Source organism: Chiloscyllium plagiosum, unplaced genomic scaffold (assembly GCF_037043375.1).
Source record: "Chiloscyllium plagiosum isolate Xiang-an unplaced genomic scaffold, Cpla_swu_hap1 HiC_scaffold_6, whole genome shotgun sequence".
Classification (NCBI taxonomy): domain Eukaryota; kingdom Metazoa; phylum Chordata; class Chondrichthyes; order Orectolobiformes; family Hemiscylliidae; genus Chiloscyllium; species Chiloscyllium plagiosum.
In genome coordinates, this window is record NW_028270144.1 from 116321568 (window position 1) to 116339299 (window position 17732).

Below are 17732 nucleotides of genomic sequence, written 5' to 3' on the forward strand. Positions count from 1 at the left end.
GTTGGGATATCTGGTCGGCATGGATGGGTTGGACCAAAGGGTCTGTTTCCATGCTGTACATCTCTATGACTCTATAATAGACCTAATGCAATCAACTTTTCTGTAATGTAGCAGGAACATTTGGGCCAGATATATCTTTGAAGACCGTGTACTGAAATAAAGAGTGTTATAAAGAAACTCAAGGGTGAAGACTGTTAGTGACCTTGACTTCTCCTTGGCCAGTCTATCTTGAACCAAAATTCATAGCTGTGTGTACAAAACAATACAAAAGAAGTCTCCCTTAAAGGAAACAGAGAATTGGGATAGAAGGGTTGCTTTAAGTTTAGCAAACAGAAACCAATGGCATGCCACAGCGATCAGCTCTTTGGCCTCAATTATCTACAACTCATTTTCACTCAAACTAAGGGATATTGGAGCCAAATTTGCAAACAATGCAAATATACACAGTGAAGCAAGTTGAGAAGAGGACATCAGGTGGCTGCAAAGTGAGGCAGGTAGATTGAGTGAGTGGGCAGAAATAGCCTGTCTGCCAGCAATTTTGGGGTACAGGCAGAAATAGCCAATTGTCCTCTCTTGGTTAAACATCTCTGCCACCAAACCCACTGAGGAGGAGGACGCAAGACTCCTAATCTGTAGATGATTGCCTTTCTTGAATTTACTCTGAAATCCACAACACAGATAAAAGGCCATTCAGCCCAACGAGTTAATGCTTGTGTTGCTCTTTGTGTGTTCATCTATTCATCGAAGATGGAGGCTGTTGATTTTATAAACATTAATATATTAGATTACATTACTTACAGTGTGGAAACAGGCCCTTCAGCCCAACAAGTCCACACCGACCTGCCGAAGCGCAACCCACCCACACCTATTCCCCTACATTTACCCCTTCACCTAACACTACAGGCAATTTAGCATGGCCAATTCACCTAACCTGCACATTTTTGGATTGTGGGAGGAAACCAGAGCACCTGGAGGAAACCCACGCAGACACGGTGAAAATGTGCAAACTCCACACAGTCAGTCGCCTGAGGCAGGAATTGAACCTGGATCTCTGGCGCTGTGAGGCAGCAGTGCTAACCACTGTGCCATCGTGCCGCCCACATGCAAGTTGTTTTATATATATTGAACATTTGCAACCTATAACAAGATACAGAAGTCTGCATATACTCATTGATTAATTTTATTCATGCATACAACCTTTCAAAAAAAATTATTCCTTCACAGGAAGCAAATGGTGCTGGTGAGATCAGCATTTGTCACCCATCTCGAACCATTATTAAGAAAAGACCATACCTGGTGGTGGTTGGATATCAATTACAGTCCAGTTGCTTTCCACTTTTTTAATTTTGCGCATAGCCTGGACCATAGTTTTAACTCGTACGGAAACCCCCCGGTGTAATTCAAATGTTTTCCTATATTCTGACTCCAGAAGCCTGGAATCCTGTGGTAGAAGTTCAATCAAATAATTACTGTCAATTCTGACCATCCCCATTTTTATCATGTCTTTTGTGCATTTTAAATTTTGCTCAATCATGGCATGAACATGTAGGTTAACTGCGGTAACACATTTGCTCCTAAATCACAAAGTTCTGGAATCAAGTCTCCATTACAAGTCAATGCTCATAACTGCAGTGGGGCACTGAATGAATTCAGTTCCTCCTTATTTGCTCTGACCAGAACCCTCTATCAAAATATTCTTTCAGCCTCCTTTTCCCCAAGGGAAACAGTCCCAACTTCTCCAATGAATCTTCATAACTGAAGTTTCTCATTCCTGAATCTTTCTTGGGCTCTCTCCAGATTTTTCATGAAATGTACCACCTAGAACTGGACAGAATGCTCAGCTGAGTTTCTCCAGCAATTTCTGTTGCTTCAGATTTTTAGCATCGGCAGTTCTTTGTTTATATATTGAGGAATATTAGTGTTTTGTTCAATATAACCTCTTTGCTCTCATACTCTATTAATTAAGTCCAGGATCCTGCATACATTATTAACTGCTCCCTCAACCTGCCTGGCTAGTTTTAATGACTTATGCACAAATGCCCACAGGTCTTTTGAAAGGATTGTCTCCGTCTGCACTGTCTTTCAAATTGCATCCTTTATTTTGTATTACCTCTCTATGCTCTACCTTCCAAATAAATTAACTTCCAAAGGAATCACTTCACATTTTTCTGCATTGAATTTAATTCATAACTTCTCCGCCCATTTCACCACTTCCAAGGTGTGCACTGATATCCTGGACCAAGCTGATCATCTAAATGCCGCAATCAATTAACTTACTCCTTCTTCCCTTCTCTATCCCTACAACCAGCACAACTGAACACAAGAACTGGTTCATGAAGGAACTCAAGCTGTTGAGTCTATTTCCTTAGGAAAGATGTGGGCAGACAGGCTTTAAGGTAAAGGCAGAAGCAGTATGAAACAAGGAAGGCCAATCATCCATTAAATCTATTACTGTTGAATGACAGTGGTTGTTGGGGGTTGGGAGGAGTTGCAGAAATGTAATGGAGCAAATCTGACAGTGTGGAGGCAGGATTATTACACCAGTCAGTGATTCCTGTCATCAGGATCTTGAGTGCCAGTGGCTTGACACCATGCAACCCACAGTGGGACAGAGGTTAAAATTGTGTGATCGATACCCTTGCTATTTAATGAAGCCCTTTTCCACTTAAACTGCACTTTCCATCCCTCATATCCGAACCTTAAAAATGGTGAAGGACCATTCAATCCCATTCTCTTTCCCATCATATTCAAGATTTTGAGCAAAACACATGGGCAAGACGTGAGGAAGAACATTGTTATGCAGTCATAATGGTCATATCTTGGAACCTCTACCTGAAAGTGGTGGAAGTGGAGAGGATGCAGGACTTAAGAAAACCCTTGGAGAAAGTAAATGTGATTGAGTGAGAGAGTGGAATTGACTGGATTTTTCCGCAGAATGTCAGCACAGGATTGATGGACCAAAGGGCCTTCTTTGTGTCGTAATGCCTCTGACTTTAACCGACATTATTCCCAAGAAAATAAATCCAATAGTTAGAATTCCTTCATCTATCAAGTTCAATTATGGTTGCAGAGATAGAGAGGGGAAGAGAAATAAGTTACCATTTTTAATTGATTCTAACATTTAAATAGTATCTAACTTACCTGGTCAGAAATACTAAAACACAGCTCAGAAGGAAGCAGGGCTTGAACTTGAGCTGCCTAGCTCCAAGCGTGGGTCACTACCATTATGCCACAGGTGTTCACCTGATTGAATCATTTATCGTAGCTTTATAATTGTGACAATCAGTCTATTTTAAAGGGAAAGTAGGATCTTTCAGGGAAGTGGGGTAACCAGGTTTGCTATAATCTCATCAAATCTTTCAGTAAACAAAAGTTCTCAGATTGCAACAATTTGGGTTTAATTTTAAAGATAAAGAGAAAAGAAAAAACTCTTACTTCTTGCCAAGTTTGAGAATCAAAGTATTTGTACTCAAATGGATATTTAACGCGTGTAGAAGCCTTGATGATTTCACTGAGACCATCATTCCAAGAAATTGTCACTTCCCCAAGCTGCCTATCCACAATCGTCAGGTTGGTCGGAGGCTTAAGCTCGGCTGTTTAATGATAAATGAACAAAATTAAATAAGTAGAAGAGAAAGCTGTAAATATGTTCAGTTTAGTTCACATTCTAGCTGCAGTTAAACATTAGCAGCCACTGAATGAAAACAAGATGTCCTCCTGGAGACTTAGCACAATTCTTCATCATGACACAAAACAGAAAAGTCTATTTCAGCCCCCATTCAAACCTTTACTTCATAGAAACTTAGAAAATAGGAGCAGGGGTAGGCCATTCAGCCCTTCGGGTCTGCTCCGCAATTGGTTATGGTCACGGCTGATCATCCGACTCAGCAGCCTGTTCCCACTTTTCCCCCATATCTTTTGATCCTTTAGCCCCAAGTGTTATAGCCACCTCCTGCTTGAAATCATACAATACTCTGGCCTCTACAGTTTTCTGTCATAACAAATTCTACAGGCTCACCACTCTTTGGATGAAGACATTTCTCCTTAACTCAGGCTCCTTACTGGAATTCTGCAAACAGTGGAAAAATATCCCCCTCATTGAGAAGGATCCATTCATTGTTTGATCCACAATTGTGTCACTTGTTCAATACAAAAAAGTTAGGCCATAACCCTATAAGACAGAGGAGCAGAAAATAGGCCATTCGGCCATCGAGTCTATTCTGCCATTCAATCATGGCTGCTTTCTTCCTGTGACCTTTGATTCCCGTGATAATTATAGTTACCTAAATTTACAATTTTCCTTCAACCCCATTAACCGTGCTTCAAATTCCATGCGAGAAATCAGTTCGCCCATAAATTAGTTCTGCCATTGAAGATCTATTACATCCTTCCGTATTTTGCAAGAACATACACTGGAGAAGAAAATATTTCTTATTTTAGCCTAAGTAGTTTAGGAATCAATTTTGTGCCTATTTTCTTGACTCACTACAATACCTTCAATTCCTTTCCTGGAGCTCTTTTCCTATGCTAACCACTGGGGAAGCAATGGCTTAGTAATACCATTGCTAAACTATTAATTCAGTAAGAGTCTAGATTTACAGTGGTGCTGGAAAAACACAGCAGGTCAGCCAGCATCCAAGGTGCAGGAAAATCGACATTTTGGGCAAAAAGCCATTCATCAGCTGACCTGCTGTGCTTTTCCAGCACCACTCTAATCTAGACACTGATTTCCAGCATCTGCAGTCCTCACTTTTGCCTATTAATCCAGCAACCCAGCTAATGTCCAGGATTCAAATCGAGCATGGCAGATGGTGAAATTTGAATACAATAAAAATCTGGAATTAAGAGTTTCATGATGATCATGAAGCTGCTGTTAATTGTCAGGAGAAAATCTGATCTGGTCCATTGATGCCCTTCAGGGAAGAAAACTGCCATCCTCACCTGATCTGGCTTATTTGTGACTCGAGACCCATAACAATGTCATTAACTCTTAACTGCCCTCAGGGCAATTATAGATGGGCAGTACACCCTACATATGATAATGTTGAATGAATGAATAAAAAATAATTTGAAAGTTAGGTGCAATTCTGAATTGCTACTTTTACCTTGGGTGTCACATCCCTGGATACAAAATAGAAACTTTCCTGACTACCTATAAACACCAAATGAACAGTTTTAGCGACCAGTCCGCTGAAACACTTAAATCTCTTCCCTGCTTTGTTACGACAAGTGCACACTAATATCTATTACAGTAATTGCACACTAGTCTATTGTACACTAATACTAATCTGCCAAATCTCATCATTCTACACTTGTTTGTGTCAAGATCCACCTACCATTTGTTTAGCTGGTGACCTTGGTAGTTCAGGTCCCCTTAGTTGACAGGCATAGGCTATGTATAACAACCAGTATTGCCCTACTTACAAACTTAAGCACCAGCATTGCTAATCTGTCCTCCAAGCCTTTGTTAAAATGGTAAATGGCAGGCACTTAACAACTAATCTGTGTGGGTCTCCATTCTAACAGCACCCTGATCAGCATCGATGTTTGTTCCTCTCTCTTCGGTCATTCATCCGCCCAAATGCATATCTTGCCATATACCTATTCTGAGAGAAAGTGAGGACTGCAGATGCTGGAGATCAGAGTTGAGAGTGTGGTGCTAGAAAAGCACAGCAGGTCAGGTAGCATCCGAGGAGCAGGAGAATCAATGTTTCGGGCCAAAGCCCTTCATCAATCCTGAAATGTCGATTCTCCTGCTCCTCGGATGCTGCCTGACCTGCTGTGCTTTTCCAGCACCACACTCTCAAGATATATCCATTCTGTACCATTCATATGAGCTATAATGTTAAATGGTAATCACAATCCTGGTAGATAATGTTAACTATGTCATCCTTTATTGTTGACCCTGCAATCATCATCAAGCTTCTGATTGTTACTCAAGTGTAAAATGAACTTTTGTGGTACTATGGTAGGGTCTCTGCCTCTAAGTCAGGGGGTATATGTTCAAGCATTACTTATGCTGGAGGTGTCAATGCCATCTTTGAGCAGGTTGATTTGGGGAAAAATGCATTTGCTCATACTTAATGTAGCCCTTAGAAACTGAAACTGAAACTTTCTAGTCAGATATTGTTTTATTCTAACTGTTGTTTATAAGCACCCTTTTCAATTGCTTCGCCCCCTCATTGCATTGGATCACACATCTGTCATTTGAAGAATCATTCCTAGCTTCTTTTTATAAAGATTGTGTGACACATTTTCTACTTTCTAATTCAGTTCATGTTGCTCTATTCAACTAATCTCTGGAGAAAAGTAGCATCTTTTGCACTCATGGGACATTGTGGTCAATGTGACTATTTTTGAAGGGTCATTAAAGATTTATTCTCAACACAAGGACATAAATTATGAGCTAGTCTGGTTTTTGCTGTCTTTAGATGTGGCTGAGTGTAAGTCAGAACACTGAGGGTATTTCCTGTCTCTTCCAATGGTATCAAGGGGTGTCTTACATCAATCTGACAGAGTAGCATTTCCCAGTCACTGACAGATTGTGTGTCCAAAAAGACAGCATTCTCTTGAAATTACACAGAAGTATCAAAGTGTCTGTAGTGGGGTGTGAATCTATTGTCTTCTGATAGAGATTCAAGAGTGCAAGCATTGAGCTGAGATGCAGAACATGGATGCAAATGAGGTGATTTGAAAATCTCCTCAGCCAAATTATTCTATTTTTCAGGGAGCATCACGACATTGTTTCTCTTAATGTTACTAAACTTTTTGTCTATTCATTCCAGTGTTGCTAAACCATTCCACTCTGCCCTCTCTCATGTTCTTCTCTCTTAATTTAGACATCACTCTTCCTCTTTTTGGTGGCTAATAGTCAAAACGTAATGATTTAGCAATTCCACCATTTCTGCTGGGTGTCGGTTGTGGACATAGCACCCTCTTGATTTTACATGTCGCCCTTACCTTTAAGCCTTCTGGGGAAAGTGAGGGCAAAAATGCCATCCCTTTCTGGAGATGTTCGTAAGTATTACCTTGGAAAGGAAGGGTGTTAGGGAATATGGATGAGGGATTGAAAAGAAGGTGTTAAGAAGGAAATGGGATAAAAACAAGCTGCATAACTGGTATAAGTTTAACACTTACAAATGTTTTTTAGGACTTGCATGTCTGTGTTACTTAACACCACCGGGAAAACAAAGGAGATTGCAAGGCAACAGGCAAGTGGGGCCATAGTGTATAAACCTTCATCAGAAACACTACCAACTCTGAAAGAAGGTCAGATGCTGATCAAGAAACACCCTGAAAATAAACAACAACAAAAAATTGTATTACTAAATTAGAAAGAAAATTTTAAACATAATTTTGAAATAATGGATTACATTTTACTAAACTTTAACTCAGGGCTAGCAAGGAGGCAATTGCAGTAAGCTTTCATGCAAAGGATGACACCTCAGTCAGTGTCAGTCTGGCTCCCAGCTCTAACTCAGATGTGAGAATGCCACAATATAACCATGCCGACCCAGTAAGCTGCCACAAAGCGAGAGTAGAGGAAACTTGTAACAGAACTGAAGTTGAAAATCACTGGTCTAGTTGTTCACAATGATCTTATGACAGTCTTCTGCAATGAGAAAGTCTGTTCCTATAACAGAATCACAAAACTGTTACAACACAGAAGGAGCCCAAAGTTACTGGACTGGCTCTCCAAATAAGCAGTACACCAAGGGCTACTTGTCTGTCTTTTCCCATTTTTCCCTTTTCAAATAATTATGTTTTGATTGAGTGTGCTTCCACTATGACCTTGGCCAGTGAATTCTAGATCTTATCCATTTGTGCTTTGGAGCTGGAGATTGTCTTTATCTCAGAATGGGACTATCATATTCCATTGGTTCCTGTCCAAGTACACTATGTTGACTCATGGCATCAGGAATAAGCCAGAATCAGATCAATACCAGCTGTACCATGCTACTGCTATTGCGCATCACACAGGACTTGTAGACATCCTGATGAAAACCCTGACTCTGTGCCATGGAATCACTCTCTCTAAAACAGATGGTCTACATATTTTATATGCCATAGACCAGATGAATTTTAGCAAAGGCAAGCCTGTGGTGCCAAGCTTTTACAAGTATAAATAAAAGCAGAATACCGTGGATACTGGAAAACAAAAATAAAAACAGAAATAGAAATGTTCCAGAAACTCAGTATCATCTGAGAGACAGAGTAAATATTTTGAGTCTGACTTTTAAAAAGTATCTATTCACTCATAGGGTTTGGCTGTCCCTGGCTGGATCAGTGTTTATTGCCCATTTCTAGTTGCCTTGAGAAGGTGTTGGTGAGTTGCCTTCTTGATCCACTGCAGTCCATGTATTGGAAGTGGGCCCACAATGCCACTGCTTAAAGGGAAGTTTGCAGGTGATGCTGTTCCATTGTATCTGCTGCCAATGTCCTTCTAGATGGATGTGGTTGTGGGTTTGAAACGTGCTGTCTGAGGAAGTCTTGGTGAGTTTCAGCAGTGCATCTTGCAAAAAGACAACAAATGCAGGCCCACACGGCAACACCCACAACCCACAAAATAAATGCACAAAACACTGATGCTACAGAGTGTCGGTAGTGGAGGGAGTGGAGGCTTGCGAATTTGGTACTAATCAAGTGGGCTGGATAGCACCAAGCTTCCTGAGTGTTGTTGGAACTGTACACATCCAGGCAAGTGGGGAGTATTCCATCACACATCTGACTCATCTTTAGAAAAAGTCATATCAGGCTCAAAATGCTAACTTTGTTTCTCTCTCCATGGGTCCTGCTAGACCTGCTGAGTTTCTCCAGAGGTTTCTGTTTTTATTTCTCCAAGTATTCTTCTCCTTTAATAATGGACCATAAATGGAATAAGAGTGGTGTACCTTCATAACATATCAAGAGGGGTAAAGGTTCTGTTCCTTGATAACGTACCACATTTGAATGGTGCATCTTAACATTATGATGCTCTTATTTGTGAAAGCTGAACTCCTTTCCCATTGGCACCACCCATCATGAGGATACCATAAGTTATCATCTGAGAATTATAAATAGTTGTCACATCCAGCAACTAACAATGATAACGATCTGGTGTGTGTGTGTGTATACACGTGTGTGTGTGTATGCGTGTGTGTATGTGTCCATGTGCTCATATGTGCGTGTGCGTATACGTGTGTGTGTGGATATATATGTGTGTGTGCATGTGTACGTGTGTGTGTGTGCATGTGTGCGTACGTGTGTGTGTGTACTTGTGTGGTGGTGGTGGTTGTGAAGTTACAGAATTAAAGAAGGCCTGAACAACATTAACAGGAGAAGACAATGAAAGCCTTGAGAAATGAACATAGTGAGGTTTGAAGGTCTGGGTGAGTTTCCAGCCACAGATGTTTTATCACACGTACTCCTAATGTGATCTTGAAAAGAAGCTGCATAAAAGCAAATGGTGGCTAACAGGAACCTCACTGCATTTCATCAGTTCGAAGCAAGAATAATTTTTATTGAGAGAGAAAAGATACTATCAGAATATTGACCATTGACTCTTTAATAAACTCATCCTATGCATTGAACTTACTCCTATCCATCATTCTGATGAAGGGCTTTTGTCCGAAATGTCGATTTTCCTGCTCCTTGGATGCTGCCTGACCTGATGTGCTTTTCCAGCATCACTCTAATCTTGCCTCTAATCTCCAGCATCTGCAGTACTCACTTCCGCATATCCATTGAGCAGCCTAAAAGGTTTAACCAGGTTGACCAATGAACCCGACAATAGAGGTAAATGAATGATTTTCTTCGTATGGAGAACAACTGTAAAGACTTACCATAGTTCTCATTGTAAAATAGAATTAACCGCGTATAGTTAGGAAACTTCAATATAGAAATCTGGGGATTTTGTTTTTTTTTAATACACTGCAAGTGGATATTGCGAGTGGACATTTATTGCCCATCTCTAATTGTCCAGAGAGCAATTAAGAGTCAGCCACTTTGTTGTGGTCTTGATGCCCTGCCTTTTCCTGTTAATATATTGAAGATTTTAATCAGATCACCCCTTAACCTCAAAATTCTAGAAAAAAGCGGCTTAATTTGTATAACTGCTTCTCATAACCTAACCCCTAAAATTGAGGTATTGTTCTTGCAAACCTATATTGTACTTCTTCAAAGGCCAATTTATCCTTCTTATGTTGTGGTGTCCAGATCTGCTCAGAGTATTCTGAATGAGATTTAACCAGGGTATCGTATAGGTGCAATTTAATTTATACTCCAGTTCCCTACTTATAAAGGGCAGCATTCCATTAGCTTTCTTGATTAGAAATTGAACCTGTGTTGTCGGTGTTTCGCTGCTCAGCTCGCACAGCATCAGTACACTTCCAAGGTCACCCTAAAGTGTGTAGTAGATAATGTGTGCTGGGACAGATTCTGACCTTGCTATTAGGGTCTGATTCTCCCAGTTCACAATGTTCTGAGGCACTCTGAGTCCAAAGAACAACACAAGCCTCCTGATATATCATTCCATAGAAATATTGAAAACTAAATGACCTGTGAGCTTCAGCATCCTGGGCATTGACTGTTTGCAAGTATAGAGTCATAGAGTCATACAGCACAGAAACAGACCCTTCGGTCCAACCCTGTCCATGTAGAACCTAATCCCAAACTAAGCTAGTCCCACTACCTGCTCTTGGCCCATATCATTCCAAATGTTTCCTATTCATGTATCCATCAAAATGTCTTTTAAATATTGTAATTGTACTCGCTTCCACCACTTCCTCAGGAAGTTCATTCCACACTCAAACCACCCTCTATTGTAAATAATTTGCCTCTTATGTCTTTTTAAAATCTCTCTCCTCTTATCTTAAAAATGTGTCCCCTTGCCTAGGAATTCCTCATCTTAGGGGAAAAAAACAACGATCATCAACTCTCAATATACCCTTCATTATTTTATAAACTTCTATCAGATCAACTCTCAACCTCGTACACTCCAGTGAAAAAATGTTTGTGAATCTATTCCCGTGTTGATTTATAGATCAGCTTTTCCAGAAAAGCTCCTCGTTTCACTTTCTCTTTCATTAAGTAGATGAGAAAAAGACAAGAATCCCCAGGGGAAATACTATTTCCCAGATATTCCCTTCAATGGAAATTTCTAAACTCGAAAGATTTATGATTGCAACTTCTAAATGAGGCTGAGGAGATTTAAAGTTTCAAAAAAGCAAGAGAACAAATTGTAAATAAAATCAAGTCTCCTGGAGCCATGAAACTCTGCATGTAATGTTTAAAGCTGAAAATGTGTTGCTAGAAAAGCGCAGCAGGTCAGGCAGCATCCAAGGAGCAGGAGAATTGACGTTTCGGGCATGAGCCCTTCTTCAGGAACATTCCTGAAGAAGGGCTTATGCCCGAAACGTCGATTCTCCTGCTTCTTTGATGCTGCCTGACCTGCTGCGTTTTTCCAGCAACACATTTTTCACCTCTGATCTCCAGTCTCTGCAGTCCTCACTTTCTCCCTGTTGAAGGTATCAAACTCCTTTCCCTCCAAACTTGAGGGTGGAGCATAGAAATGTCAGAGGTGAGCTGGTAGACAGGCAGGAGGCTGGAAGAACACAGCAAGCCAGGCTTTCTGTGGTGAGCGGGTGGCAGAGGACGAGAGGGAGGAAAATGAGCAGGCAGGAAAGCAAAGGTATCTACAGGAAATTCAGAGCTAATTATAGATGACCAACATCCAAGGTGTGAAGACTTAAATGGTCAGTCATTCCTCAAAGCCTCCAAGGAATTTTACATCTGGATATCTATGTCATTGTTTGGGATTGTGATGGTATAAATGGGACTGGAGTCATAGAGTCATCCAGCCGTACAGCATGGAAATAGACCCTTTGGTCCAACTTGTCCTTAATCATCATGTGTCTCAAGCTAAACTTGTCCCATTTGCCTGCATTTGACCCATATCCTTCTACACCTTTCCTATCCATGTACCTGACAAAATGTTTTTTAAATGTTGTAACTATACCTGCATCCATCACTTTCTCTGGCGGTTCATTCTCCACACGAACTACCCTCTATGTAAAAAAGTTGCCCCTCGTGTCTTCTTTAAATCGTTCTCCTCTCACCTTAAATATATGCCCTCTAGTTTTGAACTCTCCCAACCTGCGTGAAAAAACCTTTGCTATTTACCTTATCCATGCCCCTCATGATTTTATAAACCTCTAAACTTTCTATGCTTCAGTTAAAAAGGTGCCAGCCTGTTTAGCCTTTCCTAATAACTCAAACCCTTCCGTCCGTAATATCCTGGTAAATCTTATCTGCACCCTCTCCAATTTAAAAATACCCTTCCTATAGCGAGGCGACCAGATGTGTACACAGTACTCCAGAAGTGGCCTCACCAACATCATGTACAACTTCAACGTGACATCACAACTCTGATACTCAATGGTCTGAACAATGAAGGCAAGTGTGCCATATGCCTTCTTAACCACACTGTCTACACGTGAAATAAACTTCAAATAACTATGTGAAAGTGGGTACTGCAGATGCTGGGGATTAGAGTCAAGATTAGAGTGGTGCTGGAAAAGCACAGCAGGTCAGGCAGCATCTAAGGAGCAGGAAAATTCCTGATGAAGGTCTTTTGCCCGAAACATCGATTTTCCTGCTCCTCGGAGCTGACCTGTTGTGCTTTTCCAGCAACACTCTAATCTTGACTTCAAGGAACTGTGTGCCTACACCTCTAGATCACACTCACCAGGTCCATACCTGTATTGGTCCTGCCCTTGTTTGTTTTACTAAAGTGTAACCCTCACATTTACCCATGGACCTCGGGTGACTATCTATGTGGAATTTGGATGCCCTCCCCATGTCTGCATGGGTTTCCTCTGGGTGCTCCAGTTTCCTCCCACAGTCCAAAGATTAGGTGGATTGGCCATGCTAAATTGCCCACAGTGTGTAAGCAAGGTGGGCTAGCCATGGGAAATGAGGGGTTACAGGGATAGGATAGGGTGTAGATCTGGGCAGGATGCTCTTCAGAGGATCAGTGTGGATTCAATGGGCCAAATGGCCTGCTTCCATACTGCAGGTATTCCATGATAATGTGTGATAATGTTCTCTGGAACAACTTGAGGTGCCATTAGTAGATTCACTGCCAATAATCCCTTTTTAGTGACATTGGTCGAAATTTCTGGAACCATGTTGGAAAGGATGCTCACATAAAGTCTTCAGTAGAAGGGAGGTTCAGTACAGCTGTTTTATTACATGACAATTAATACCGAGTTACAATACATTTGATACCTGAGATGAGCTCCTGTGTGTTGGTTAAGAGTATGCACACATTACCATTAGCTATATGGAAAAAGTGAGGACTGCAGATGCTAGAGAGTCAGAGTCAGAGTCAGAGTGTGTGGCGCTGGAAAAGCACAGCAGGTCAGGCAGCATCTGAAGAGCAGGAGAGTCGACGCTTTGGGCATAAGCCCTTCATCAGGAATGTCGGAGTGGGGTTGGATGTGGTGGGGGGAGTTGGTATTGGTGGGGAGGGGGGAGTGGTAGGTGGGGGAGAGATAAATAGGAAGAGGGGTGGGGCTGGAGGGAAGGGGGCTTGGAAGGCAAGAGGTAGAAGCAGGTTTAGCATGACAACAACAGACACATTAGAACTGTTTTAGAATAGTGGTTGGTTTCTCTCAGGAACAGTCCTTCTTAGCCTGCTGGATGGAGCTTATCTTGAGGAGTCAGTGAACCCTTTCAGGTACTCACTGTCTTATACAACACTGAGGAGAATGGAAAGTGATAAGGAGGGTCAACAGTGCCTGGATAGAGGGCTGGAATGGACAGGAATAAGGGAATGATCAGGACTTCGGCAGAGGGGAACAGATCTGAAAGTGATGGAGGTGTAAAGATTTATAGGAAGGGCTGCAATCCTGAACTTGTTCTATATTAATCAGCGTTGAAAGCTGAGTACATTGTGGGCAAACACCTTAAGTTCACATGCTGATGTAGCCCAGATTGGACCGTCAGAGGGGGCTCCCTCAGAACCATTTCTAATGACAGAATATTCCAGGTGGTCTCCCTTAAACCTTTGATGCCCCTTTGACACTCAGTAAATGGAGTATTCCAATATTCACTGCAATTGTGAAGATCTTTACCCATGGGAGGGGTCTCTCGGTTCCACGATCAGTCAATAAACACTAGCAATTCGGTCTGGCTCTGTAAGATTTCGCACTTTATTCAATCTCAGCCGAGCAGGTTATTCAGTAACACAGAGGCTAAACACTTCCATGTTCCTCGGAGAAACTGCATACATGGCTTAAAACAAAGACATTTTTATACTTTTCTTAAAGAGAGGTACAGGCCATAATCATAAAGCACATTCAAACAATTATCGATCAATTTTAATGAAATGATTTTCTTGACAGCAACTTAGCCCAATGATATTTCCTGGGAACCAACTTTATTTTCCAACATCCAAGTACTCTATTTCATGAACCTCGTCTCTACACCTGCACTTGAAGATCAGTTAGGGTGGCCAGTAGTGTCTTATCTAGTCGAGTTATTTCTTTGCTGTAAAGGAAGCATTGTCTGCTGTTCTCTGTAGAAACAGACTATGATTAAGTAAATTATGAAGCTTTAGATTAGATTCCCTACAGTGTGGAAACAGGGTCTTTGGCCCAACCAGTCCACACCGACCCTCTCAATGTAACCCACCCAGACTCATTTCCCTTTGACTAATGCACGGGCAATTTAGCATGGCCAACCCACCTGACCTGCACATCTTTGGACTGTGGGAGGAAACCAAAGTACCCAGAGGAAACCCACACATACACGAGGACAATGTGCAAACTCCACATAGACAGTCGCCCGAGGCTGGAATCGAACCTGGGACCCTGGTGCTGTGAGGCAGCAGTGCCAACCACTAGGGTTAAAAGCTATTTTATGCAGCTTTAAGCAAAATTGTCAATTTGCAGCCTGGAAGCCATTTTGTCATGTTATTTGCAATAAGAAGCCATTTTATTGCTGTCTATGTATTAAATGGCCGTTCCTGACAACAACTAGTTACTTCAGTCTGTATTCAGATTTCAGATCCTCATCTCCCCCTTTTGGTCATTCCATGACCACACCATAGGATGGGAGGGCCTAGATTAGATCAGTCCAATCAAATGGCCGCTTGACACTACCATACGTCCTTCTCCTCTGAGGAGGAAGTAGGGGTAGGCAATCACACCTCCTCATCTTCATTCAGATGGAGAAGTAGCATTTTCTGGCGGAACTGATGTTGTCAACAGAAGTTATTAGCTTAGCAATAATATATTTAACAATAGCAATGCCAGCAAAGAAACAAACTAAAACAATACCACTATACATGGCCAAATTTATCAACGGTTGAACAATGAGCCAAAACTCCAATCCCCCCATTCCACACCTTCTGTCATTTGACTGACGAAGGTACAAATGGTATCTACATGCCTGGTAATATTCTTGATGAGGTCAGTAACCCCCATCATGGATTTGTCTTTAATGGACAAAGAACAAAGAAACTTTACAGCCCAGGAACAGGCCCTTCAGCCCTCCAAGCCTGAGCCAATCCAAATCTACTGTCTAAACCTGTCATGCTCCTCACCTACTCATGCCTCTGTCCAAACGCATCTTTAGTGAGGAGAAAGTAAGGTCTGCAGATGCTGGAGATCAGAGCTGAAAATGTGTTGCTGGCACAGCGCAGCAGGTCAGGCAGCATCCAGGGAACAGGAGAATCGACGTTTTGGGCATAAGCCCATCTTTAATGAGTCTACCGTGCCTGCCTCCACCACCTCTGCTGGCAATGTGTTCCTGATGCCCACCACCCTCTGTGTGAAGTAATTGCCACATGTACCTCCCCTTAGACTTTCCACCTCTCACCTTGAAAGCATGACCTCTCATTATTGAATCCTTCACCCTGGGAAAAAGCTTGTCTCTATTCACCCTGTCTTTACCCTTCAAGATTTTGTAAACCTCAATCAGGTCCCCCCTCAATCTCCTTTTTTCTAATGAAAGCAAACCTAACCTACTCAGCCTCTCTTCATAGCTAGCACCTTCCATACCAGGCAACATCCTCGTAAACCTTCTCTGCACCCTCTCCAAACATCCACATCATTTTAATAATGTAGCGACCAGAACTGTACGCAGTATTCTAAATGCATCCGAATCAATGCCTTGTACAATTTTAACATGACTTGCCAGCTCTTATACTCAATACCCCGTCCAATGATGGCAAGCATACTATATGCCTTCTTGATCACTTTAACCACCTGTGCAGCAAGCTTCAGGGTACAATGGACCTGCACTCCCAGATCTCTCTGCCCATCAACTTTTCCCAAGGCTCTTCCGTCCATTGTATAATTTGCTCTAGAATTAGTCTTGCCTAAAGGTGTCACCTCACATTAACTATGGCGCAAACTCCACCCTCTTTGGCAAGTAAGTAGTCAAGGGCATATCGGTTTTGTTGGGACAATAGACGTTAATTCTGAAAGCATGTCCTTAACCCTTGTCTGCGAGACCACAAATAAGTTAATTTCGGTTTTTATGGCTAATAATTCCTGCAGATCCACCTAAGGAAAAGTATGGGCATTTGTGTCACAAATTCATTGACCTTGAACGATGTGTATCACTGAGCTGGTAATCTAGAATCCCAGGTTAATGTTCTGGAGAAATAAAAACTCCCAGAGATTTTGTGGATGCTAGAAATCAGAAACAAGTCCAGAAATTGCTGGAAAAATCAGAGGCAGAACTGTTCTGAGGAAGGGTCACTGGATGTTAACTCTGATTTCTCTCCACAGATGCTGCCAGACCTGCTGAGCTTTTCCAGCAATTTCTGTTTTGGTCATGCTCTGGTGATATAGTTTTAAATCCAACCATGGTCGATGATGAAATTTGAATTTCATGAAAAGTCTGGAAGTAAAAGCGAGTCTAATGACGGCCAGCAATGTCCATGTCCCACAAGCGAAGAAGCAAGAATTTCAAAGCATAATGGGTTTTGTGGCATAGTGTGACATGAGGAGTGCACGTTTACATACAATCTCTGTTATATTACGCATGAATGCAGCAGTCACATTACCATCAACATAGGGAAGATTATAAATGGAAATTGGAACAATGTTGGCTTGACAACATCTGTTCAAAATATTACCATTCCCACTTACAGCACAAGCATCTGGCAAACAGAAATATAAGTATTTGGATATTGGCAGTGTGTTAAATATTAGTGACATGGACATTTACATTGTTCTAACAAAATAGCAGATACCGGTGAATTAAAAAATGTTTTCAAAGTTGACTCTGCTGAACAAACAACTCCCCTTGAGGGTAACTTTGTGTGGTATTTAAGAAACACAGGTTGTGAGGTAGTGTTTGTGTGTATGTGATATTATAGGATGGACGATAGTCAGTCAGTGGTCCTTTCATGCCTCTCCAACCTTTTAGTTCTAATTCTGAAAGTGAGCTTGAAAGCGTGGTGCTGGATAAGCACAGCAGATCAGGCAGCATCCAAGCAGCAGGAGAATAGATGTTTCGGGCATAAGCTCTTCATCAGGAATGAAAATGAGCTGTCAAGTAAGCTACCAATTTGCTGTCATTCATTTAGCCTCTTATGTACTTAGTACCATCAGACAATGTCAAAATAATCCTAGCTGCCCTCAACTTGTAACATGTAAGAGATGAGCTATAACTAGTGCAGAATTCTTCATGATTATGCAATGACAGAGGTATTAATTGTGCTGACAACTGAGGGTTTT

The 17732-nt window shown here is 41.6% G+C and overlaps 1 protein-coding gene across 3 annotated transcripts in view; it reads right to left on the bottom strand.

Annotated features, from left to right (window-relative positions):
* The window catches only part of LOC122550912 (interleukin-5 receptor subunit alpha-like), a 69395-nt gene that overhangs the window by 26325 nt on the left and 25338 nt on the right, over positions 1-17732 (bottom strand). For 2 of the 3 annotated variants that reach the window (XM_043692342.2, XM_087988380.1), the window contains exons 2-4: positions 7138-7293; positions 3436-3593; positions 1294-1441 (exon numbers count right to left, since the gene is read on the bottom strand). In XM_043692342.2, the coding sequence (XP_043548277.1) occupies positions 1294-1441; positions 3436-3593; positions 7138-7225 (394 nt within the window). In that variant the 5' untranslated portion in view covers positions 7226-7293. Of the gene's footprint in view, positions 1-1293; positions 1442-3435; positions 3594-7137; positions 7294-9574; positions 9657-17732 lie in introns of those variants that run through there. The other variant, XM_087988379.1, reaches the window with a different exon arrangement.